General features: G+C 36.0%; 1 protein-coding gene across 2 annotated transcripts; it reads right to left on the bottom strand.

The window, feature by feature from the left end:
* Positions 1-677: 677 nt before the first annotated feature.
* TMX3 (thioredoxin related transmembrane protein 3) lies at positions 678-26,288 on the bottom strand. 2 transcript variants are annotated; one of them, XM_040549789.1, is made up of 16 exons: positions 26,153-26,288; positions 25,919-25,979; positions 21,831-21,870; positions 20,638-20,761; positions 19,064-19,109; positions 16,834-16,914; positions 15,890-15,989; positions 15,577-15,654; positions 14,080-14,146; positions 11,776-11,874; positions 10,886-10,943; positions 10,078-10,131; positions 9,719-9,775; positions 6,870-6,999; positions 4,610-4,678; positions 678-3,607 (listed from the first exon to the last, which is right to left on the bottom strand). In XM_040549789.1, exons 1-16 carry the CDS (start codon positions 26,271-26,273, stop codon positions 3,350-3,352), a joined length of 1,443 nt encoding a protein of 480 aa, XP_040405723.1. In that variant the 5' UTR covers positions 26,274-26,288; the 3' UTR covers positions 678-3,349. The 2 variants fall into 2 exon arrangements, with proteins under 2 accessions (XP_040405723.1, XP_040405724.1); XM_040549790.1 differs by lacking the exons at positions 19,064-19,109; positions 21,831-21,870; positions 25,919-25,979; positions 26,153-26,288 and having other exon boundaries at positions 20,638-20,762.
* Between the last annotated feature and the right edge of the window lie 344 nt (positions 26,289-26,632).

Below are 26,632 nucleotides of genomic sequence, written 5' to 3'. Positions count from 1 at the left end.
GCTACCATCAAAACTCCCATCCAAGCACAACTTCTACAAACGTGCTGATAAAAGTGGAATGGGTAAATTTGTTCTGGGCCAAAACAGAGCAAGCTAAACCTTTCACTTACACATTCTGTGAAAATTAAGCACCTCTGTGCAGTCTTCGACACATCAGATCTATCAAAATATAATTATGCCATCCTTTAGCAGTGAGCACCACAGTGTGGACAGCATCTGTCAAGACAACCCAGACAAACACTGAAGCAGTAACAGATTGCACATGGCCAAGTGTCAGGACTACCCTAAATCAATTTATTTCCGAACAAAATGTATAACAGAAGAATTTACCTCGGGTTCACTTTGATAAAGAAACCACTGTAGGAATTCACAAGTATGCTAATAGAATGAATTGGTATTCAACATTTTTTCAAAAATGCATTTGTTTTATTTAGTGAGCATCCCAGATGTATAAGGAAACTATTCACTCCTTTATCTGGAGAATATTTTCAAAATATTTAAGAGAAGATATCAGACAAGATGAACTGATCGTTCTTTTTAAAAGCTGCCAGCTGCATTTCTGAACTGAGTTACTCTGGGCCTAAAGTACGTTTATAAGGAGTTCCAGGAAATACTACCTCCTACAGAATACGTAACACCTGAAGTTCACACACTGCAAATTAAGCAAAAGAAACAAGTACTTTTATATGTTTTTATTATAGAAAAAAATAAAAGGCTTACACTTGAATTCAAAAAGCAGCAGTATTTCATGAATTTGAAGAAATTACTACAGTGAAGTTGCTTTAAGAAACCTTTCGAGATTCAAGAAAAAAAAACAGTAAAATGTCAGATTCCGCTCAGATAGCATTCTAAACTATTTGCATGACCACAGTAAATCCCTTAATTGCATATCACTTCTGACATACCCAGTATATGATGCTCTTCTTTTCCCTATGCCTTGCTGAATATAGCTGAGAAAAGGATTTGGTGAAAATGGCAGTACATTTCAAGCTAAATATTCAATAGTTCAGTACACATCTGATTGATAATACAATTAAGAAGTGCCTGAGATACATGTTTTTGTCTTGACTCCTGCAGTTGAATGTTACAATTGTAATGGATCCCAGTCTGATCTATTTCTTACACAGTATTTATAATTTTTAGGTCCATATCTCAGAAGATTTCTCAGCAAGGTCTTTGGATACTACTTTGATTATAAACACAAAAATAACCACAATAATGAAAGCTCACAGTTGAAACAGTTCCTTGCAGTGCAGCAGAATTCAGGTTTGGGGTGGTTTTTTGGTTGTGTTTTTTTTTTTTTTTTAATTACACATTATAGAATAAACAGTGGTGTTCCATGGACCACTTTCTTTTTTTTAGTCAAAAGCCACAGGTTTCCAGCCTGAGCCAAAATTAAACGTAATTCATTTGTACTTGAAACCTTATGAAAAGAGACAAATGAATAAAGCATCTTATTGCCTTAATAGTCCAGCATTTTGATTATTAGCACTGACTTGTGCTGAAGTCCAAGGAAACTTACAGGTTTGTCCTTAAGTGACTTTTTTTTTTTTTAAACATAACACAGCTCTACATCAAGTAAAAGACGACTTAAAGCACATTTTTTAAGCATCTTACTCTTCACATACATGCTAAAAATACTTCTCAAGGTATTCTGCAGATTTAAAAAAAACATTAAAAAGCAAGGAACTCAACTTACTATTTACAACCAACTATGCAAATAAAATGGAAAACTGAAAAAAGGCAATTCACAGAGAGAAAAGAAAGAAATGAAGGAACTTATCAGACACCTGCTATTCAAAATTCTATAAACTCATCTTTTCTTCTCCTCCCAAAAGGAAAAAGGGTTGACTCAAAATCAGACACAGAATTTTTCCAAAAAAATTTCCTGATCTCCTTAAACTTTACAACAGTAACAAAACTCTTTCAACTCATGCATCTATGTATTATACCCTTCACTGTAACTTTAAGCCAGCTGTTACCAAGCTACTTAACCAGAAGAACCAAATTTCTTTCCTACAAGGAAAAATTATACAATACATTTTAGCCGGTTATAATTTATATTACCATCAGAACTTGTCTATTTAAGCTTACCAATGTCTTAATTTAAAATTCCTTAACTTAGTGCTACAGTATGGTAATTTCTTGTGTGATCAAGCTGCCTTATGTGAGAAAATAATCTGCATTACACAGAAATATTACCTTAAAAGAGGAAAAAAACACCATGAAGACTAAGAGGAGAAGCAACAGAAGTTTTGTTTCTATGGTACTGTGACATCAACACCAAAGGCTGCTTTATATTTTATCCTTGGAGATTAACCCTGGATACAAACTAATCCTTTTCACAGTCACTGGGTTGCAGCTAAAAGTGACTTTTATAACTAAATAGGTAACAAAAACGCATTATACTGACCAATCTGTATGAATGTTAATATTATGCTTCATTAACTCCCTCTTTCAAAGTAGGTAACAGTCTCAAACAGAAATATCAACACCAACTACCTCAAAGATACATAACAATCTGAATTAAACACTGTAAACATGTTTCCACTGTTCAAAAAGCTTGTCACTTGGGAGTTTGGCAAAATAGATAAACAGTGCTTGCTTATGCACCATTGCCAAATTTATCAAGTTGTACTGTGGTTTCAGAAAAGTGAAGATAAACTTTTACTAAAAGTCTGTGTAAGCACTCATACAAAAACAATTTAACAAGCAATCTTGTTCCAAAAAGGTTTATAACGTAGTCCTCCAATATTTTTTAACTGCTAACACATCCTATATCAATTAGACATTCTTGACTGCCAATAATTACATTAATACATGATAAAACAGTCCTCTAATTTATAACAATTTATATTTAACTTGATAAAATAAAGTATTTTTTCAAAATAATGTGCAACATGTAGAACATGTGACTTCCTGGAAAAACTCTAAGTTGTCTTTAGCTATCAGGTTCTGAAAGACTTTACAGGTCTCTTTTAAACTTTCTTCGTATTCAGCCTTAATTTTATCAGTGTTTAGCTGGGCTATATTATTAGTAGCTAATCACATATACTAAGGTCAAGTTGCATTATCTTTATCTTGCTGTTCTGGAAATGAACAATCCAAACCTTCCAAAACAAAAAGTGTCAAATCGTACCTGCAAATTCCTTCTCTGATAATCGTTAAAGACAATAAAGAACATCAATATTTCAAATTTTTTACTTTCAATATCTGAGAAAATTTGAATACATGCAAGTCAAAACTACCATAGTGCAGACAAAAAGGTCCTCTTTCATGAAGATCATCAATAAATGACTATCTTCAATAAATAAGTCTATTTGGAAATTCTAGAGAATTTTTTGCTCAACTAGTCTTTTTTCTTTTCCAATAGGTCTTTCTGTTTAAGATCTCCATCTGTATAGTTTTCGTTCTTTTCCTCCTCTTGTTCTTCCTCACTGCCTTCATCTGTAAGCTCCCGATCACTGTTCTCCTTTTTAGCTGCCTCATGTTCATCTACCCCTCCATCTGTATCAGCTGTGCAGATTCCATAACACATAATGCTGATGACACCCAAGGGCAACCCAAAGAGAAAGCATCCCAGAAGCGGTGAACTCTTGAACACTGACTGTTGGAAGACAAATTTGAAGTCAAAAAAACTTTCACTGAACATTCAAAATTACCACATTATTTCTCTTATTATTCTGTATGTTTATTCAGAAACATCTGAACTGAGTGAGCTTGCTGCAGAAAGGAGGTGCCATTTTAATTATTACTACAACATTCCAATAGGATGGTTAATGTTAACATGCCAACTACATATTTTATTGTTTGAAGCTCGATAAACAATTGTTTTAATAGCATTAAAATAACACTTTAAAACATTCAGTTTTAACTCTTATTTGTGCCTCACTCTCAAAAATTAGTTTGAGTCATCACAAATGATCTTGAGAAACACTTATTAGAGAGCTTCTTATTAAAGAGTAGCTTGAAAGACTTCACTGAACAAGAGGAAGGACTTGGTTTCAGAAACTGGTGTCTGAACACTGCACGCTGACAGAAGTTTGGAAGTTACACAAAGAAACATGCAAGTTTCAATTTAGATTCACAGCACATTTGTTTGTGTAGGACAAACGAAGAAACAAATTTACGTACATTTTCCCAATAAAATTCTGTTAAGCATTGCTAACCTCTAAGAAGAATTATAAAAATATTTGTTTCAAAACCACATTAAGTATAGTGTTTAATTCCCCTGTGCCTTAACTAATTAAATTGAAACCATAACATTTCTCAGAACATTAAAAGTGCTATTACTTTCAGTCAAAGGAAGACAAGAAGGTCAAGGAGAAGATTTTGAATTCTTCTTGTTCTATCCTTTAAAATGTCATACTTTAATACAGAAAGGGAGTGAAAAAAAATAAAGAAACTACATATATTCAACATCTAACACACTGAAAAATATTATTCAGACTTTAACCAAGTTAATTAGGCTTAAACTTCACATATATCACGTGTGCACGCACATGTGCATAAATAGGAACATGTTTATATAAAGTATTTCTAAACTCCGAAAAAGGTTTGCATCTTTACTGGCAAGGTTATCATCTTGTTTACAAAAAATAAAACTTACCACTACAGTAGACTTGGCATCATAGATTATTCTCTTGATTCGTTGCAGAACTCCATCACCACCCTGTGCCTGAAATTTTAAATGGAACCATGTCAAAACTGCTGACACTTTCCAGTTATGATTCCAAAAGTTCATTCTTCAGACCTTGCAATCTTAAGTCCCTTTAGAAGGAAATGAAAAGTAATTACTCTTGCATCTCATGCTGCCCAGACACTCCAACTTCTCAAGCGTGGATAAACATTTCAACAGCCTCAAAAAATTCTCTCACAATTGGTTTAGACAATAGGTTCCAAGTCAACTGTCACTCTAACACATCTCACCATAGAGAAACACTAGAAGAAATTACCAACTGTTCCAATGCAACAATTATAGAATTGCAGAGATCTTCTGAACTTTCCTGCAGCTGAATGATATCTATTTATGGATAATGACAGAAGCAGTTAGAAAAATCTGTGAAGCAATAAAAAGATATATAGGTATAATTAAAAAAAAAAAAAGCTTTTGTCTAGCAATGATAGACTCTACCTGTGTTACCATTTAACTTAGAAGAGCCTTCAAAATACTATACAGGTCTGAAGGTAATATGTGTATTGAACAGGATGAGTCTTCACCTTTCTCAACGTGTTGAAGAAACAAATAGGATGAAAATTTACATTTTGGAGGAAGTCAACTAATCAGAGCGTGACCCTGACCCAAGCCCTCCAAAATTACAAATAAAAATGAAAGACTCAAAGCTACCTAGGACCATACAGAAAGGAACAAGGTGAATAATCCAACACCTCCCAAGAAAGGGAGATAGGGAGTGTTATACTCCTCCAAAATTTCACTGTGGTTCAGAAAGTTTGTGCTCTATACTAGTTTGCCATCGTACTTTAAAGACTGTCATTCCTCAAAAGCTGTACAATCTCTTGGGCCTCAACACAGCTGAAGTAATACCATTTCTGTCTACAGACACCAGCTTAAATGAAATCACACCCTGTATGAGCCCCCTTACATACATGTACAAGATGTGAATTCAGACAGAACTTTAATCGTTCTAGCTGAAATACGGTAAACAAGACATAAGGGATATTATGACAAAAACACAAGACATCACAAATACAGAATTTCTCAAAGTTAAAAAAAACTAGTTTAATTTGTTGTTCCCACCATAAGGATATATTTAAATAGAGTTAAATAAATGTGATAAAAACATAACTCAGAATTTTAAAGTGTAATAAAAATATTAAAGAAGTGAGAACTGAAGAACAAAGAGCCACCAAATAAGTTACTGGAAAACTCCTTGCCTTGCAACTGGAAACATGGCCAGTAAAGTCATGAACAGCAAGCATATTATAAGCCTACCCATATTTTATGTTGCTACATCAATTTGTCAGACTGAGTAAACCAAAGTACTCCATATGACTGAAACAACCTACAGCCTTGTCATTACACCATCTAGTAACCTAAAACTACTTGTATAACACAATGTGGGATTCAGCTAACACAGTAAGCATTCAATACAAAGTGAACTGTCTTAAACCAGCACAGGCTTCTTCTTCCAGAAGTCAGCCGAATGATTTGTTAGCACTGCCTCCCTTCATTGCAGGCTGTCTTGTTCTGTGAGCACAAACGAGAGCTCTGATCCACAATCTTTACTCATCCACATAACATAGCCTTCTGCCCAATTTACAGTCCACTGAATGTACAAGCAAACCTGAGTTTGTTTTGCCAACATTAAAAGAAAAAAAATGACCAAGCCATCAATTCCATGGGGATTGATGAGGTTTGTTAAAAGATTATTTAGAGCAGTTAGATAGTAGTAAACTTGTGTCTGAAATATGCAAAGGAAGTATACCATTGCTTTTGAATTTGAATCTACCATTCATCAAGCTACTGGATTTATTAATTCATTGCCAAAAAAAAAAGTTCAATTATGTACTCCAGAGAAATTTTAAACAAATATTTAAGGCAAAACAGGAGAATAAAAAGCTCACCATTTACCAGTGACAACAGTAAAAGAAATTAAGAGAAGTTAACATTATGCTCTGTGCAATAAAGCCACTCTTGCTTTCTACCTGAGGTACTACAGTCAGAACTATGAGCAAAGGCACTCCTCAAGAACTAAGAATCATGCATTTATTGACAGTACCCAAGACAAGAAAGCGGAACAGGAAGAAAAAACACGACATGGCAACTAGAGTAACCAAATTCTTTTCCTATTTTAACATCTAATTAAATAAACACCAGCCACACATTTGAAGTCACAATGAAGACTTACTTCAGCCGTGCCATCCAAGATACTGTTAATAAACTGAACCATGTCTTCTGTATTCTCAATGTGCCTATCTGGTAGAAAATACTGCTGATTGGAAGTATTCAAAACAACAATAGTAGGGATCGTCAAGTCACTAGAAACATAAAACAGAAAGGTTAGAGATTTAAAGAAATACTGCCTACAACATTGCAATTCAAATTTCTACAGCATTTAATGGCATTCTACATCATTAATACTCTCTTCGTGTGTTCCTTATACCAGTTCCTTAAAGACAAGAAGGAAGAAGGAACTTAATGGTACAAGAATGTTTCTCATTAATATTTTTCCTTCTCATCTGTGCCAGTGAAGCTACTGAAGCTTACTGTATTTTACATGCCCATAGCGACTGTAAATCAGATAGCTTGTGACTTGCCCGTTAGTAAGATCTCACAGTAGCTTTGCATTTGAAATGTACTATTAGTACGACACACTACATTAGTGCACAAAGGCAAAACTTTAATCCAAAAATTCAGTCCCAGTTGATCAGCTCTAATCAATCAATTTGTGTGTGTCAAGTCAAGAGAGAAAGACATACCAACTGAAGTTCTGTTACATAGTTCTTAGATATAGCAGACAAACCACAGATTTTTTTTTAAACCATTATTAGTCATCAGTTGACATTCACATGCATAATCATTGCTAACGATCACAGAATCAGGAAGGGAGCTGAGGATTCCAAGACACCTACAGCTGGCATTACAATGATGCTGCGTACCTCAGCTTCCACAAAGATGCATCTTTTCTTTCAGTAAAATACCTAATATTCTGCTTTCTTCTTTTGTGCACAGCTTTAAGTACTATCATTTTTAACTCAACAGAAGCATTCTCATCCACTGCTGAAGACAGAGATAAATGATAGTATCTACTAGTGGAGTTACAGGCAAATCAATAAGTGTATTTCTACCAGGGACTACTGGTGGAATTATTTTGTCCTTTGTGAAGAAAGGGAACTTGTTGCTATGCACATCTACAAAAATAAAACGTATTCTGCAATAGATTCCTTGTGCTTCCAGAGGCTTTTTCTACCTGTTTCCACTTGCTGCCATCTGGTGGAAAATTGAAGGACTGGCAATAACCTTTTACTCAAATTATTCAGGTAACCATGTGAACCACTTCTATCACTGAACAGATTTTGCTGCTTTCTTTTAGTGCTTTTAAATTATGCTGGAAGTGTATGTGTTTCATTCAGAAAATAAAGTAAAAGCCTGTTAACAGCAACTTCCCCCAAAAAACACAACAAATTATAAATTCACGCATTTTGTAGATTGTTAGACAATCCAGTTGAACAGATCTAGCAATTATTACCAGATCACTACTGCTATAAATAGCAGTTCTGTCTTCTTTCCCTTCATTTGATTGTTCCTAGGGGTCTCATCTCCTTCCCTAGCTCCTTTGCACATCAGTTCTGGTACTCAGCAGACTACATAGTAAGACTTTTTTTTGTTGTTGTTGAATCAAAATAACCCCCCATATCTCCTTGCCAGAAAAACAAACGCTTTTATACCAGGTAAACAAGCTGACACATCTTAGCAGACAGTCAGATATCAGAGCCTGCAAAGGCAAGGCAATAATGAAGTGAGGAGGGTCTCATTTTTGACAACTAGAAAGCACTATATCAATAATCACACCATTTAACTTCAATTTAGACACAGCTGTTTTCAAATTACTTTTATTCAGGTACTAATCTGAATCTACAGGCATTCCACAGAAATACAGACTTAGTGCCTCCAGACTCTCCATGTATCTCCTAGAACTTTTAGTAGCACAAACACATTTGCACAGTTCAGAATGGAATATTTGCATATCTATCTCAGTTTGTTATTCTGACCTTGTAGTCCTCTTGTGGTCTTAGATCTAGCATCCGCAACAGCTGCAAGATCAGACAGATACACGAAGACAGACACTGTATACCAGTGCAGATACTCAGGCTCTGTGCTTTGATCTCTCAGAGTGGGGCTTGGAATACTCTCCCATTACAGAGCTGGTGTATCACTCAGAAGGCCAGAGTAGAACAAGTGGTCAACAATAAATGCCAAGCAACCTAACTCTCCAATTATGTATTTTTGGAAAATAAGGGCAAATGTGAAGCATCTTGTTAAGCTATTTAGATATTTCAGAAGGTAAAAAGTACATACCAGATGCATACAGAATCATTTATGCATTTTATCCTGCTTGCCTACACGTACATGTTTGTGTGCCATTTCAACTCTCAAATCCATGGTGAAACCAGGAATTAACGATATCTGTTAATTGATACTCCAGTGCCAGCTTCTGAACAGCTAAGACACCTATCTCTGGTTTTAGGAAGACATCTTATACAATCTCAGGCAAATCTTGTACTTCATTGTTCAACTGCTTTTCAGAAAGCGATGGCTCATAAAGCAAGAGCCACTTAAACATCGGCCTTAAAAATACACCAATAAGAACGAATGTGCCTCTCCAGAAATAAAAAACATAGCTAATGAATAAACATTTGTATGTCCTGTTACAACTTGACATAACTTTTGATTTTGCTAGTGTCCTGTAAATTTAACCGAGGGGGGAAAAAAAAGTTCTAATAGAGTAGTTAATTTATGAAAGTAAACCTGAAAGATGAACACTTGACAATCAGCACTACCAGAAGGCCAAACTTCTAACATTAAATTACGCAGCTTTAATTTAACAAACAACTGATACTATGTTATATACTGACTTCTGAGGACAGAATTTTTTTAATCCATGAAAGGCAGGACTTCTTCAGAAGGCTGCTTTAAATTATATTTAATTAGCAACAAATATAAGCAGAAGAAATACTGAAATACGAATTTACTTACTCCATTAGTAAGCTATTAATGTAATCATTTCCATCCATATGGCCAAACTGGAAATCCCTATAAGAAATGCATAATAAAAAGAAACAAAACAGAATAATGGATTTCAGCATCGAAGTAAATTTGTGTTTAAATAACTGCAACTGAAGATGACAGCAAACACTCAGCAACATAATGGAAAAAAACTGACAATGCTGCAGGACAGTCAGCCACCCAAAAACACTGTTAATGGAATGGTCTTATTAAAATCAGCATACAAATTAAAAAAACAGATACTGTAACATTTCTCAGGTGAAAAAATAACCGTCTTGGAAGGGTTAATGCAGAAGTTAAATTAAGATATTGTAGAAACATGTGCATACCTGTGAAAGTGATCCTGATAATCTCTAGCAACTTCCTGAATAATAGATTTTAGTCTGGAGGGGGGAAAAAATAAAAAGAACAACACTGAAAATCCAGCGTATACTCCATTAAAATCCAAACATTTAGATTTCCCCAGTAAGTGAGGAATAGTATCTCATCAGCACTTAGGATTCCCTACCCCTCGAACAAAAAAACACCTTGTTCATCTTGCCTTCACCAACCTTGAAAAAAAAAAAAAAAAAAAACCAGATGATCTGGGAAAATAGTATATATGGTATTTGAGTATTTTCTTAGCTTACTTCTGTGCGCAATCAGAAAGAGACAGAGGAAAGCCTTGTTCCTCCCAGTCTCTTCAGCAAGTTCTAACTCAATCGAAAATGCTTTTTTTATGCAAGTTCTGCAAGTTAATTGTCAACCATCACTAAATTCATTTTAATGCAACTGAGATGAAGTCTTTTGTTTAACTTCACCAAGTTTATCTCAAAATTATGTGCATTCAAGTACTGTCTTCCATGTTAAAAAGCTATGCAATCACTGTTTGTTCCTGTGATTTCACTGGTAAGTGGGAGAAGAGTGATCCAGAAACATGCATCACCCCCCTGAAAATTCACATGAGCTTCAGAGCCATAAATTGAGTCAAGTCAGTATGCTGAAGTCATAATCTAGACAACATTCACAAGTTAAAACCTTCCACTTAGCCTAGCATTTCTGAATACTTAAACTTCCAAAATTCTGTAAATCAGTGAAGTAGTTTTCCACCATACAAGCACATTTCTCCCACAGTGTCACCAATACTGAATTCTGTACCTGGTATGTTCCAGTGAAGAGTTTTTATCATCAATAACTGCAATAGCCACAAGTTTTCCTAAAATAAGGAGTAGAATGCTTGAAACCGTTTAAAAACAAACACGCATTTTCAGATGGAAAATACTGCAACATTTCTGCAAATACTCTATGAAATATAGGTATAACTATTTTTTTCACAAACATGTAAGAACACAGACATTTTATAACCTTTAAAACCTCAAACAAGTCAATGCATGCACTGAATATAAACTTCTTTTTAAATGGGAGGTAAATTATAAGGTATCCTGACCTGGAAAGAATCAACAGGGATAGCATTTCTTCTGCTACTTCAGTGTATGCATGCCTTTAAAAGCAGTAGAAATCATTCCAGAAGTCACTTGGATGCAAAGCTCTCATTTAACTTGAAAAAAAAATTTACCAAAGAAATGCTAAAGTATTCTGAAACAGAGGTCCATTTTGGCACTTGGTAGTCTTCCTTCCTCACCATATCTACTCTAAAGGTATCTGAATCAGACATACATTTAAGTTCAGCCACATTCAAAATTTTATAATATGTTCATAAAACCGTCAGTATTCCAAGAGTTAACATATAATTCATGCAAAACCTACACTGCTGTTCAATTAAAAGCCTTACTTAGCTTTTGTGAATACCACAGGATTAGACATACTTATCTTTATGTTGTGAGTAAAGGACTAGCGCAGGCTTTGGATGAAGACTCTAGTTAGTAGAAAAGGTCTAACTAACTTCAAAAAACAGCAGACATCATTAACTCTAACTTTCAGAACAAGCAGTTTTTCATTTTAGTGCTGTTTCTTAGTGTTCTTTATTTTTCCTTAATGCTTAAGTTCAGTTTCAGAGATCACAGACTTCAAATGTAGCATCATCTCACCTGTATCTCCAAGTTCATATAACGTAAAGCCATCTACATTAAGGTAACCTTGAAATCTTTCTCGATTTATCCAGGATGACAAGTCACCATCTTCATATTCTAAAAAACAAAGAATGCTAGAAGTTAAAGACACATCATGAATTAACAAATACCTTTTTTTTTTTTTGTAAGGTGAGCAATTGGATTTATTAACGTCAAGTGAGCAGTATGCTCTCATTCCTAAAATATTAGTATTAGGCAGAATACTAAGTTTATAGTAAACTACTTTCATTGCTAAAATGCTCCAATTGCATGACCAGCTGACTTTACCTCAACTGCCCCCCTGTTCCCGCCTAAAGATTCCAAAAGAAGTGAAAGGCAGAGAAATAATTAAGTATTTCCTATACTCTACCAAAGATTTAGGCTGTAACTCCGCACATTAAATGTCAAAGTTTTATTCGTGGAAATAATGTCAGCACTTCAGATGCAAACAGCATTCCCCCTGCTTCTTTTTGTTGTTGTTAGACACATTACTAGACATATCAGTTTTAAAACTTCTCATACTATTTTCAATTGTTAAATAAAAAGTATGAAAAATTGATTTGATGACTCCTTTTTATCATGTCAAGGATAAACAATACTATTCTAGGAGACAAGTGTGACCCACTACAGAAAGGAACAGTTTAAAACCCTAAGAAGAGTTTCAGACTAAGAGAAGAGATACAAAAATACGCAAAGCAATGTTTGTGAACATTAAATGAAACAGAGGAGTCCAGAAAAGGTAGATTCATTAACAGCACTGTGAATGTAAACACAAATATCTACGTATAATTAACAACTAGTTATACTGAAGACTGTAATTTCAAATGCTAGATGTTCTGACCCATAAAGAAACATATGATGCACGGATATATACACATACATATATAAATGTATATTAAATAAATTTGCATTAAATCCTAACGTTGGGTAGAGTGAATCATCACTAATTTTAGGTTAACGCTGAACCGTCATAAGATTGTAGCATGCAATTTCAAGTATAAAGCTTCCCACGGAGCTACATCCCTTACTGTGGAAAAAATACAGATGAGGCCAGAACAGAAATGAATTTTGCTAAACCATTTCCTTTATGACATTTTCAATTTTTTTCTCAATTGTAACAATTACACATACAACCTTACCCAGCCTCTCATAACATGTTACACGTATAACTTTATCCAATCTGTTATAGCATAAATCAAACAAATTATGCAAACAGTATATTTTCAGTCCTTTATGAGTAAATTTTTTACAAAATAAGCTTGCTTTTTCTAATTTAAAACACATATCCTCTTTTTATCTATATGATAGGCATTCTGTCAGTGGCATTTCAGAAACAGTACTATTCTCATGTGGACGTTCTAGAGTCTACAAGCTGAACAAGCCAGTCAGAATAGTTTATGCCACCTAAAATCATGCATCAAGTGTTGCAGTAACAGTTCACATCCTCTTCACCTCTTTTTGGGAGGCACATTTTCAGAAATGGAAAAAATCACAGACTGAAAGTTCAACTGTTCTGTGCATGCTCGATCAGTTATCTAGGGAGAAGTTATGCTGCCTAATCCTTTCCCACTACCAATATATAAGTAACACAAATACAAAAGTCACATATGCTCAAAGCTGTCATTTAAGTCTCTCTAAATTTTAATATTGAGAATAAAGGCAGGATCAGTTTCCCTCACAGTTTTTAAAGGAAGAATTGCTGTGCTAACTATACAGCCTGTATTATCAAGACACAAAAAGCTACTTTACTGGAGTAAAGTACAAATCAAATTAAGTTCAAGAGAAAGAAGGTCAGGAAGACTATTTAGAGATAATCTGATTAAATGTTTGGAACAGTAAACTCATCTATTAGATATGATACTGTTTTTCATTGTATCTGGATTTCCCAAAGCCTGTGTTAAGTGACTCCTCTTCAGCAAGAGTTTTCTTCTACTTCTCATGTAATTGATTTGGACAGTGAGTGAAGGAAAACATTTTAATGCCATTTTAATGTGTTTTAATGCCAGCAAAGCAGTAATATTAGAAGCTGTGTCTCACTGAATAACATAAAGTAACCCCTTTAACTTCTACTTCAGTATTGATAAAAACCAATTCATATTCTCAAATGCATTTTGTTCCGTAAGTAATTTTTTCTCTATTCCTTCATGAAATAGCTGTTATTTATCACAAAATTGGGGAATTTCCCACCATCCCAACCTGACCTTCATAAAAATTCTGCTTCTTCCAGTTTCTCCATATATGCTTTTGGTATCTTGCCTTAAGGTAGTGTACACTTTTACTTACCATCATATACAAAGTAAGTTCCATCTTTGAAAACAACAACAGCAGGCAATTCAGGCAAGGTCACATACTGAAAGAGGGATGTTCTTCAATTAATCCACAGAAGAGTAGAATTTTTTTTAAACAAGCATCTCAGAAGTGTGGAAATGTAGCCCAGTGGAAACTTTTGAAGTACATTTAAACATTCTCTGTGTACATTTATAAACATAAACACCCCCAATTTTCCACTATCACAAAGTAGTGCAACACAAACCTATTTTTGACAGGTAGGTCTCACAAACTAGAAACCAAGCAGGATTTTTAATAGTATCTGCAACAGCATGAAGAAAGTTTTATTGAAGTTTGACATTAACTTTGGACAGCTCGTAACATGAGGGTTCCATCAATCCTGTACTGTTCTCTGCTCTCAATTTGTGCTGTTGTCAGTATACCTGTCATACAGTTGCTTCTACTAAATGGTCAGTCAACAATACTGAATAGTAAAAGAGTAACATTGATAACATGTCCCACTAAATCTGGGCTATATTTCCTGTGGTTCAGGCTAATGGAAATACAAAGACATTTGTTGTTTCTGGGAAATATAAGAACAGTATCACGAGTACTTTTCTAATTGACACGTTCTGTAATCATTCTGCATTATCTTTCTTGGAACAAAATGTAAAAACTAATCGGCCTGTTATGTAATAGCTCATATTAATGAGCAAGAAGGTTAATTCTAGACATTGGAATACATAGACGGCTATAAAAAAATATGCTAGTTCACACTCTGCTAATCTGAAACTAATTTCAAGGTTATACGTTGTCAGATTCTGAGCAGACATATATCCCATTTGGAGATAACTAGAAATGAAAAAGCCTCTTGATTTTGCTTCAGCACTTAAGTAACAATGATTAGACTAACAACAGCGGTAGCATTTTTTCATCCTTGTGATTAAATGCAAAATTATTTCCTTTCCATCAAAGAACCCAATCTTTCAAGAGCTACAGTAGGATTCTGCAGCCATCAGACTGGACAGACTAGTGTTTTGATCAGCTGTATTGCACACACTGTGAAGAACTCATTTTTCACTGAACTCCCTGATACTCATGGTTACCAGTGGCATCCCACGCTCCAGACACTCAAACTAGTCATAAAAGTGGCTGGTGAAAGGGCTTCCAGGAGCAACAAGGATCATCTGCATCAGCTCAGAAATGAAGTATACATATTTTTGAGTAGGTTTGTGATTTAACATAAATGTGATTTAACCAGTTTATTAACTGGTTTTATATTAACTGGTTCAGTAATATTACCGAACAAGCCATTTGTGCAATAAAAAGCAAGTAGACAAACTTTGTTTGTTTTTTTTTTTCCTCATACAGACAAAAAAAATGAAATGTTAGTGTAATTAGTTTGAAATTTATCAAAGACAAATATACTGTAGTAAGCAATCTCTTGCTACCAAAACCTGCAGAGGAGAGCTGTACCATTTCTATGGAAACAGTAGGAGCTGAACAGCTTACCTCAGGTAGCACATCTTCTGAGGCAGAAAAAAAGTATGTATAAACAATTAGTTCTGAAGCAACTTCAATGTATTTTTCCTGCAAAAATACAAACACTTTTTTTAATGTCTCAACTTTGAGTATGCTTCAAAGGAATGCTTTGCAACTTACCTTATCTTCAAAGACTCATTAGAAAATATGGTTAGGACAAAAAATTGTGAAAACACTTATTACAAGCATGTACTTTCTCCAGTCTCTAAACTTTTTAGACGTTATTTTAAACTACGTCTGTGGAGAGCCAAAATAAATAACTTTATTTAATCAAGTTTCAAACCTTTAAAGGAGATTCCCCACCAACATACACAAAAAGTACACGATGCCTCTTTTGCACATGCTCGAACATATGCTGGCTAGGAAGTGGCCTGATAAGAGGTCTGGGAAGAAAAAAGAAAAGAAAAAAAAAATCTTAGTTTCTGCAAGCTGCAAAAACCCAAACAGAAATCCCCAAGAAAATGCACAGGTGGTTTCTTTTTCTAAATTTCCCTATTCAAATTCATTTAATTTAATTTATTATTTCAGTTTCTATTAAAAACTGAAAACACCCCCCCAATTACCTTGCTATGTTCCTCAAATAACACACAAATTTCAAGTCAGTATCTTTGTACAAAACGCTGTCACGATGTTAACATCCAAGCCATTTACCAACTGTACAATCATTTGAGAGAAAAATTTCTGAATGTAAGGACAGCAGGCAGAGGATATAGTCTTCGAAATAAATATTCTTTAAAGATTCTAGTTATTAGAGATCACAGACACTCCTAAACTACAGAATTCTCAACAATAATTAAAACTTTAAATTCATATGAATGTCACTTGATATCTAAGGATAAAAGGAAGTAACTTGATTCTTTTTTCTCCCCAAAGGCCTCTCAGTATGAGTATTACAACGATTCTGTCTTAGTAATGTCTCTATATATTAGCCAACATTTAGGTCAGTATCCTTGTCTCTGGCTTCCATGAGTTTCCTTTATCCATATTTTTCACTACTTTGAAAAGCCCTAGTTCTTAGTTCTTGCGCCATAAAGAAGTGCAAGTATGACTAGTCAGTCTCTATTTGCCTTCTCCATGCCACTCAACAACCACCTCACATGCAACCACATGTATATTGCACATAACTTTTCATGCCAATGACTTTTTTTTTTAATTAATTGCATTTCTGGCCCACCTCAAAATCCTACAGAAGTCACAAGAAGTAGTCTCACAGAATTCTATACTTACCCTGCTACTCTATTAGCAAATTCAATTATATCATCTTTTGTTCTAGGTCCTCTATAGTTGTATGCCAAATCACCTTTTAAGCTGGATAAACAGGAAAGGAAAAAAAATGTAAAGAACGAGCACATATTAAGAAGCCACAAATTCTGAATAACAGTAAAACCAACAAAGCTATAGCTGCACATGTAGCCCTGCAGAGAAGGACCTGGGGGTTCTGGTGGACAAAAAAACTCGTTACGAGCCAGCAGTGCGTGCTTGCAGCCCAGAAGGCCAACTGCGTCCTGGGCTGCATCAGAAGAGCCCAGCAGGTCAAGGGAGGTGATTGTCCCCTTCTACTCTGCCCTTCTGAGGCCCCACCTGGAGTGCTGTGTTCAGGTTTGGGGCCCCCAACGCAAGAAGGATGTGGACTTGGTAGAGCGGGTCCAAAGGAGGGCCACCAAGTTGATCAGAGGGCTGAAGCACCTCTCCTAGGCTGAGAATTGAGGATGTTCTCTCAGCCTTCAGAAGAGAAGGCTCTGGGAAGACCTCACTGAGGCCTTTCACTACTTAAAGGAGGCTTAAGAAAAGATGGAGAGTGACTTTTTTTACATAGGCAGATAGTGATAGGACAAGGAGGATCAGTTTTGAATGAACGAAGGGAGATTTGGATTCTTTACTCGGAGGGTGGTGAGGAAAAGTTTGCACAGAGAAGCCATGGATGCCCCATCCCTCGAAGTGTTCAAGGCCAGGCTGGATGGGGCTTTGAGCAACTTGGTCTACTGGGAGGCGTCCCTGCCCATGGCAGGGGGGTTGGAACTGGATGATCTTTAAGGTCCCTTCCAACCCAAACCATTCCATGCTTCTATTCTATGTACAATTACTCAATCTTCACACTTTTATTAGTCATCTGTTATCAAGTGATAAGCAAGTTTATTTGTCAAATAATCAGCCAAAACAAGTTATCAGCAAAAAACAAAACTCATTAATGGAATCATGGAGTAAAAAATTATTTATAGAATACCTAACTTACTGATTTCTAAAAGTAATTACTATTTTTTTTCCTAGTGCACAGCAGTCGTTTACTTTGTAAAGACACTTGTCATTGGGAACATTTGCTTATAATACAATAACAAAAACAAACACCAAAACTTCAGCATCACTTTTTTTTGTTGTCGTCAATAACTGAAAAGTACCAAATGATCTGCAAAACCTTCTAAATATATCTACTAAACAAAGCTTCCATGAAGTGTTGGTCAGTTTACTATTCTTTGCTGGCAGGGAATGCAATGTGTTTGCACTGTAAGTGTATTCAAGTAAGATTTACTACATTCTAACAGGGCTTTATTTGAATCCAAATAACTTTAGAAAATCCACATTAAGAAAGCAACCGTTAAACCAATTTTCTATGATTCTATACGTCAATAAAGTTTTCATCCCTAAAGATTAATATGCGAAACGTCTGACCCATTTTTGAGAAACCTAAGTTGAAAAAATATATTATAAATACTATTTGCTTAAACAATGAACTCCTAGAGCCCAACATATTCAGTGAAAAGTAGCCCAAATTAATAACTCTTTATTTGACATGACCTTGTACTAGACTATACACTCCACATATTATAAGTACATATAATAACATTAAAGAAAAAAAGGCCATAATATTATCCTCCATCAATTTTTCAGTTAGTGAAGCAAGAAAAAAAAAGCCACATATATGCCCTTTGCCAAACTGCTCTCACATTTTACCCTATACAGTAACCACACTACTGTCAATTACATAAGATTTTCAGGAACACTTAAGGGAAGGGAGTCGTAATTAAAAATAAGAAAGTGTAATCAACAACTTATAGAAATTAATGGGAAGACTTAGGTATGTACTTACTGCCTGAATCACTCTTAAGGCAAAAAAAACTTGGCACATAACATTCATTTTAATATTTCATTCTTATCATATATATGAAATATATATTTATAGACACTTTTAAAGTTGCATAGAAAATAGAAAGTAAATGAATTCCAAATCTGTTAAACTATTTTTTTAAAAAACAATTCAGTAATATCAAGCATCTTGATTAGAATTTCAAAGCAAAACACAGTCCAGCCAAAGTCACTGATATCATCAAAAGGGGACGGTGCTTTTTTGTTTTGTTGTGGTTTTTTGTTTGTTTGTTTTTAAACAGAGAACACTTTCTTTTATGAGATCAGTTTTAGGAAAGGTAACTTAAAAATAATTTAATGGGAAGCATCAACTTACAGCTTAATTGTTGGATAGCCTCGCACTCCAAATTCAGAAGCAATACCTGAAATACATGCATTAATGCCAAACTGAACCAAATGTCTCCTGCTCTCCTAACTTAAGGCTTAAACAGTGCTTACTATTCAAGCCACATAAACAAACAAAAAGCCTACCAACTAGTTCAATATTAATTATTTCCTTTCAAAATTTGCTGTTAGAAAACTTCATTACATTTGGGACCTCCTTCTGTGGTACTGCAGGCTCCCAGCATAGACTCCTGATTTAGATGCCGTAAGCAAAATTGCATGAGAACAAACTTCACCAGAAATAGAGGCTTTCTAAGCAATCAGTCACTTACCTGCTGCTTGCTAATTGATAAAAAAAGAAAAAAAGACTATTGCAGCACTTTTCCCCAGGCCCCACCCTGCCTCACATTTGTCATTTACAGCATAATTTGCAACATCCTCTCCAGTTGTGAACACAAACTGCCACCTTAAACAATACCTTCCAGTCAACTCAGTGTTTTCCAGAAGTTAAAATAAGCACTCTTAAAATAAAAAAAATCTAGAATAAGACTAACTTCTAACAATGCCTCTGCAATTCCCTGCCGAGGGTGGGGGCGGGACACACCAAAAACCTGCACTAAAAATGCACAAAAATTCAATACTTTTAAGCATAAACATTCTGAAGCTACCAACCAGATGCCAGAGGAGCAAATATGGGAGGACCTGTGTGCAGGGATATGCATAACAATTCAGAAATTGTGTCTTAAGATTGTTTGCCTGGGTCAAAAACCTAACTGCACAGAACAACAAATTAAACTAGCAATTCACATACTTGCATCTAACTCAAAGAAGACCAATCTAAGAAACACACAGACTATGCTCAATTTCATTCTGATCCTTTCCTCTCATATTTGTTTTGTAAAAAACTAAAACACATTATGTGTATTAAAATACTCAATCACAAGAGCTATCGTTAGGTAGATTATTCCTCCTTGCAGAGTTCTTAAAGCACAGTTGAAAAAACTACAGAATAGACAGGTTTCATCTTTGTTTTGGTTTTCAAAAGATTCCAGCCATGGAGATTGCTAAAATTTTCTTAGCATCACAGAAGAGATTTATTTACACCATCATCATCATCTGGTGATACGAAGAATGCAGTACAGGCAAACAGCAGCAACTATGCTAAACCCAAGCATGATTTATTTTACCTTTGATTGCATTCAGTGGACTTCTAAGGCAAACCTGCACAAAAATTCAAGTGATAGCAACAGAATAGTCATCTGGTAAGGTATAACTGCTGTATCCTCATTCCATATAGCTACCAGAGGCAAGATTTATTGAATGGTTTATATATATTTAGTTTCCAACTCAACATTTGATGACAAGCTACACAAAGTTCAGATAGTTCACGATGCTTCACGTTCCCATTGGGAATACTAATTATTTACAGCTAAGCATTCATGTTCCTTCACAGTCATGTGTGTGCGCCCAGCTGCATTTCCTTTTGATATTCTCAAGGTTGAATTACTTTGATTTCATAAAGCCTTTAGATTGGGAAAACATTACCCCCAACCAAACAATACTTACTAGAAAAGGAAGTTGCATCCATCTTCCCAACTCTTACTGGAGAACCCATGTTTTTCATTTCTATACCCACTTCATTCCACACTGGCTCCAATTTCTTGCAGTGGCCACACCAAGGTGCATAAAACTGAGAAGGAAATACATTGCATTAAAAAAAAAAAAGGAGTGAAGTTAATTAGCCCTCAGATACAGTAGAAAGATTTATTTTTAAGCCTGCACGTTACTTACAAAGCTGAAGTGACAAACTGAGCTTTTACGATTTGGTGATACTTTTAATATGAAAGCAGAAGTTTGAAAAGAATGCACTCAGTTGCTGCACTATTATACCATTTCTTCTTTAAAAAAAGAAACTTGTGTAGCAACCACTTAAAAAAACCTCTCAGAATACCTTCCTCTATTTCTAGAAAGTTAAAACATCATGTAATCAATCTATCCAGGAATATGAACTTATTTGCCAAATGGAAGAGGATATGCATACTTCCCAAAGCTGTCCCTCTGGATTTCATTTTTTTCAGGAACCACCTTTATACAAACACAGTGTAAAATCAATCCCATTTTGTCAAGGCCAAGCAGATCTGGGAGACTTCACGTTATCTTTCTGCCTATGCCTTGCTGCAACACCTCAGTAAAATTAACAGGGAAGATTCCAATGTAAATTTCAATGTATAACAAGATCAGGTGGCAAGCAGATAAAATTGGATTTTGTCTAATCAACCCTGAAGCAGCATATATGGTTTTCACCACTCAAATATCACACCTTTATTATCTTTCCAAGTATGTTGGAAAGAAAGAAACCTTTCGTATATTTGATGATGTAGTGCTAAATATCTAGCACAAATTAGCTGATGTAGCTAGAATGAAATTGTAAAAAAAAAATCTGCATGCAGGTTATTAATTACCTCCTCACTGTGTTAGACAATCTGCTTTCCTTTTTTAAGGACTGTAAAATATAGGATGAAGCCTGTCTGCATTCAATACTCAGTCTAAATCCTGTTTCATTCTGAACAATGCAGGAAGATTGCTTATCCATCCTGTCAAAAGAATAGTCATGTAATTTTTCTGCACCACATACAAATGAATTTCCAGATGATGAAGCAGCCTTACTACAGAGTAACATCATACATTTTATGCTTTGATTTTTACTAGCTTGGTACGAAATGAAGAGCAAGCCTTCAAATTTTTCCTCATATACTCACATCTACAAGCCAAATATCATCTTTACGGTTTTCTTTAAACCTAGAAGGGGAGAAAAAATATATCTGAATATATTAATATATCTGCAAATAAATATATGAACTGTATGTGCAAAGAAGTAAAAGTCCGTTAAATAATAATTTATATAATAATAATTTTAATAATAATAATTTAATCCGTTATAAAACTATAGATACTAGATTTCTGTTTTGTTTCTTTCTTGGAATGGGGAGAAGGTGTGGAAAAGGAGGAAAGTTTCTTTTTTCATTAAAGCAGCCTCTGCATGTGCACAATTATTTTTTGAATCAATTATGCTTTTATGACCGTTTGCCAAGACCAAAAGCAAACTAGAACCCAGAAAACACACCAAAACCTCAAAAAATATTTGATTAGGATATGTAAGCTAAGCAGGAAAAGTGTTTTCTTGCTATTCTTGTTATATTAAACACTGTATACTGTTAACTATTCAGAATACATAACACTTTTGTAGATGAACTAATTCACTTTCCTAGACATTGGTTTACACTGTTAATCTTAGCTTTACCGAATGTACACTAAATTATTTTTGTGTTACATGCAGAGCAATTTTAATTCAACGTCCTTCAACATTCTACCTCTCTACTCCTTTTCATCCACTACAGGTGTTATCAGTTTAAGTTTTTATAAAAGTTAAATGAAAAAACTTAATGGAAAATAATTTGAAAATAAAACTGATGAAAACCATGGATAAACTGGTACTATTGAATACTCTAATGCTAGAGCAATGACATCTTAGTGAACTGACTGAGTATCTTTACTAACAACAAATCTGTCGCTAAATGCAAAAAACTCCAAACAAAAATAGAACATGATGCATCAAAATCCCTGGGTACCTCTTGAAATGTTATTTACACATTTCACTGCACTGTTGTCACTACAACAAAATCATGGAAATTATCTCATTACTTAACTATTTCTATTTTGAGAATTAAATAAACTACATTTTTTATGTAAGGTTGTTTCTTGTTATAAAAAGATGGGCTTTCATAAAAGTGACTAGAATTGGGAGAAATTACAGAGTCGTTTGAAACTTGTAATTACAAACTCACGGTGGTAATTTGAACCCTTTTTTGTTTTATTGATGGCATATCAAGGTTGCAACACTTAAAGTGGAAAAGGTATTTTTAGTGACTAATAGCTACAGTAAAGCAACATTTTAAAGTCATGATTACTTTAGTACATCATCTCACTAAAAACGTGCTACAGAGCTACTGAGAACTAGTTAGAGCCTAGCATCTCTTGAGAACTCTAATGAAGCTCCAGCTACCTTCCAATTACGAAGACAAATAATTAGTCATGATGCAAGAGGCAGAAAGCAGCTACTGAAGCATCAGGTACTGGGCTAAGCTTGCATTTAGAGCATCACCTTTAGTATGTAAAAAGAAGAATTTACAATGAGTTGTTCTCCCTGTCACAGTATGACTATATTCCAAGAAACAGTATTGAAATTGTACAGAACACTAAAGCACTTGGAAAGGTAGGCTGAAGTCTTACAAAACTAGTATACAGCAAGAATATGAAACAAAAGGGACCGTCTGAAGACTGTACATTCCAATGGAATTTAATAATTTTGCCAGCACATTCACTGGGCCTAAGAAAAAACTAATCATTGTTAGAATTGTAGTATAAGTTGTACAGCTGATTTAACAGCACCTATTTAGTTAAAACATCAACATCCACAGAAATTAAAATCCAAAGCGTAACATTACCAAAACTAGCCTGATAGTTGTTTTTGTCAATGATTAAATTATTAGACCATATCAAAGCAGCTATATGCACTGTTGAAGAAAAAATTATCTGTACAAACAGGTATTTCAGCATTTTCTACTGGTGCTGTTTCTAGGCCCTGTAAATACATTCCCAAGAATAAAATTTTAGTGTTTTCTTGTTAACTGTCCTATGCAATCCTCTTGCAGTCAGTAGACACAGGCACAGTCATACTGGTGGAAAGATGATACAGGTGTTGCATATCCTTGAAACAAAATGATTTGTCTCAAAAACATACAACCTCCCAACATTTGGAGGAATACTATGTAATCAAATGTTCCCTCACCGCCATTTAAATACATACCCCATAAAGACAAACATCAAAATTTCAAGGGACTTAAAACCAACCCAGCTGCTGCTTCCACTCCCCCCCTCTCCCTTCTCACTCCTCTTGCACCATTTCTGATGATTCTGATCCTGGGTCAAGCTCCGACAGCATCCTCACAGTGAAAAATACTTCCTTTTTAGTCAGGCCACTACTGCTTCATTATCACATTGCAACAACTCAGCAAGTATTGCAGGATGAGTACTGATCTGAGGCAGCCAGCAGTAAGGTTAGAATAAATTGATAGGAACCATCACTCTCACTTTGCATCCCTTCAATGACCCAGTTGGGTGATGATGAGTAATTCACATCTCTGTTATTCCCTGCTACTTGTTGGTTCCTGTCATAGAAACCTGGGAAAGGGACCTGCAGCTTGCCCTTGCAGGCATTATTTGCAACTACCATTTTTTTTTAAGAGCTTTCATTAGCAGCAAAAACTACATATATTTTGGGTAACCGTAAAATTGGGAAACTAGAAACTTTTACCAGTCACTGCTCACAATTTCTTCTTTTTTTTTTTCCCCACAATTTGCCAGTTAGCTAAAAAGAAAAAACTATCCTGAACAACTTACTACTTAATTCCTATTCCCAACTGTAAACTCTGGCATTGCTATAGTTAAATAGTTGAAAATGAAAAAGAGTTCTAAAACAGGATTTTCTTTTATCAGCTATTTCACAAAAGTTACATGACTACAGAATTATGCTTCTTTACTCCAAACAATTACATTTAAATTTACACCTGTGGAAACATGATATGAGAACATGATGTGGGAGCAGATACACATTACTTTATTCACTTAGTCTCTTTACCTTCAGTATGAGATATGAAAATATGAGGTATGGAACAAAAACAAGTTTTGAAAATCAACTCCAAGCGGTTCCTGCACTCCAGCTACTCTTTCATAACACTTTAAACCCCAGTCAGAGATGCTGAGGTATCTATCTCTCTTTGATGCCCTTTCAATACATTCCCACTCCCTCCCCCATAACTTCACTGCAACTCATTTGATCCTATGATTATCTGCTCTAGCTGAATCAGCAGTACATTTAAAATACAAGTGAATGGTTTTTGACCACATAGCTAAATGAAGCAATTTATCATGGACTGAAGCCTCATGAAACTTCCTGTGACTGACTTAAGTTTATAATGAAGCATAATTTATCTAATGCCTTCTCTGACAGCAAATACTTCCTATACTTTCTATTTCCACCCTAATAATCACACTGCTTTCTATTACTTCAGACCAACTTGCTGATCTGACCAAAAAAAGTTGTACTCCTTTTCAGAAAGTTAGTTTTTAGTGGGAACAGCAAGTACATTGCCACAGAACTACTACAGTGAAGCAAATAAAGGCAGTACACAACTAGGCTAAGAGCAGGAGTACCCGTTTCAACACTTTCACCACGTTAGGGCTACATTTGCTGTAAAAGCATGTTTTTACACTGGAACACAACTGGCACTTCAAGCAGCCACGGGCCAGTCGAGCAAGCCTGCTTTTTTCCTCTTCCGTTTCTAGCCATGCATGAACACACATTTACCCTTCCTCCCAACTCCCTGTGGCAGCCACATGGCAAAGGCAAATGCAGAATTTAGTGAAGCGTAATCAGCTTTAATTTGGGATGGCTATCGAGTCACCAGCATTCTTTCTTTTTTAGTGGAATAAATACAAGAAAGCCTGAGAACATTTTTACAAACAGCACCTGTAACAATACCTCAAAACAAACCCTTAGAACTAAAACATTCCCCAGCTTAGTTGATGACAACTACTAAATGCAAGCCACAGCCTTTCTGCTATTCATTTTAAGGAACAAATGAACTTTTGCGGTGTAATTTTCTGGACTACCACACGCTGCACAGAACCATCGATCCTGGGTATGGGTCCAGGTACTTTTTTCCCACCCCGCCCCCAAAGGCCATCCAACACTCAATTAACACTGCAAGACCCCCCCAGCACTTACGATTCATCCAGGTCCTCCACAAAAACCGCACCTGACGATGCCAGCGCGAACGCAACCACCGCTAGGCAAAGGAAAAGCGCACCGTGAGTAATCCCCGCCGAGCTCTGCGAGCTCCCGCAGCCGCCTCCTTCCTCCCTCTCCCCCCGCGCCTCCGGGACCCTCTCGCGGGACCCTCTCGCAGCCCCCAAAACCCTCCCCGAGCCCCGGCTCCCTGCACAGCCCCCCCGCCTCCACCTGCCGCCCAGAGGGGGCTGCCCAGCCGCCCGCCCGCCGCCGCTGCCATGTTGCGAGGAGCCCCGGCAGCGCCGGAAGGGGAAGCGGCGGGCGGCGGCACCGACCTCTCACCGCCGCGCATGGGCGCAGGAGGCGGGAGGAGGGTGCTGCCTCAGGGGGGAGCGGCGGCCCCCGGTCCTCGCACCCGTAGGGCTCGTTCCTGTCTTTCTTGAGGGTGTCGCCGAGTTTGGGTGGCTGTGTTTGGGAACGCAGAGAGCTGGGGCACTCGAAAGCTGGCTCTTCAGGCCTTGAAGCATCCCCACGGTCTCTGCCTTCGGTTGCAGGTGGAAGGCTTGCCCTCGTTTGTGGGGCTGCACGGTGCAGAGCCTGCCAAGAAGCCGGCATTGTGATCTCACCCACGATTTGCAGAGTCGGGGGCCTCCATACCCTCGCATTAAATAAAAACAATGTTCCAATTCCTTGAAAAGTGAGTTTCAACTG

The sequence above is a fragment of the Cygnus olor genome, chromosome 2 (assembly GCF_009769625.2).
Source record: "Cygnus olor isolate bCygOlo1 chromosome 2, bCygOlo1.pri.v2, whole genome shotgun sequence".
Lineage (NCBI taxonomy): Eukaryota > Metazoa > Chordata > Aves > Anseriformes > Anatidae > Cygnus > Cygnus olor.
Note: the sequence above shows the minus strand (reverse complement) of the source record. Positions and strands in the feature narration are given on the sequence as shown.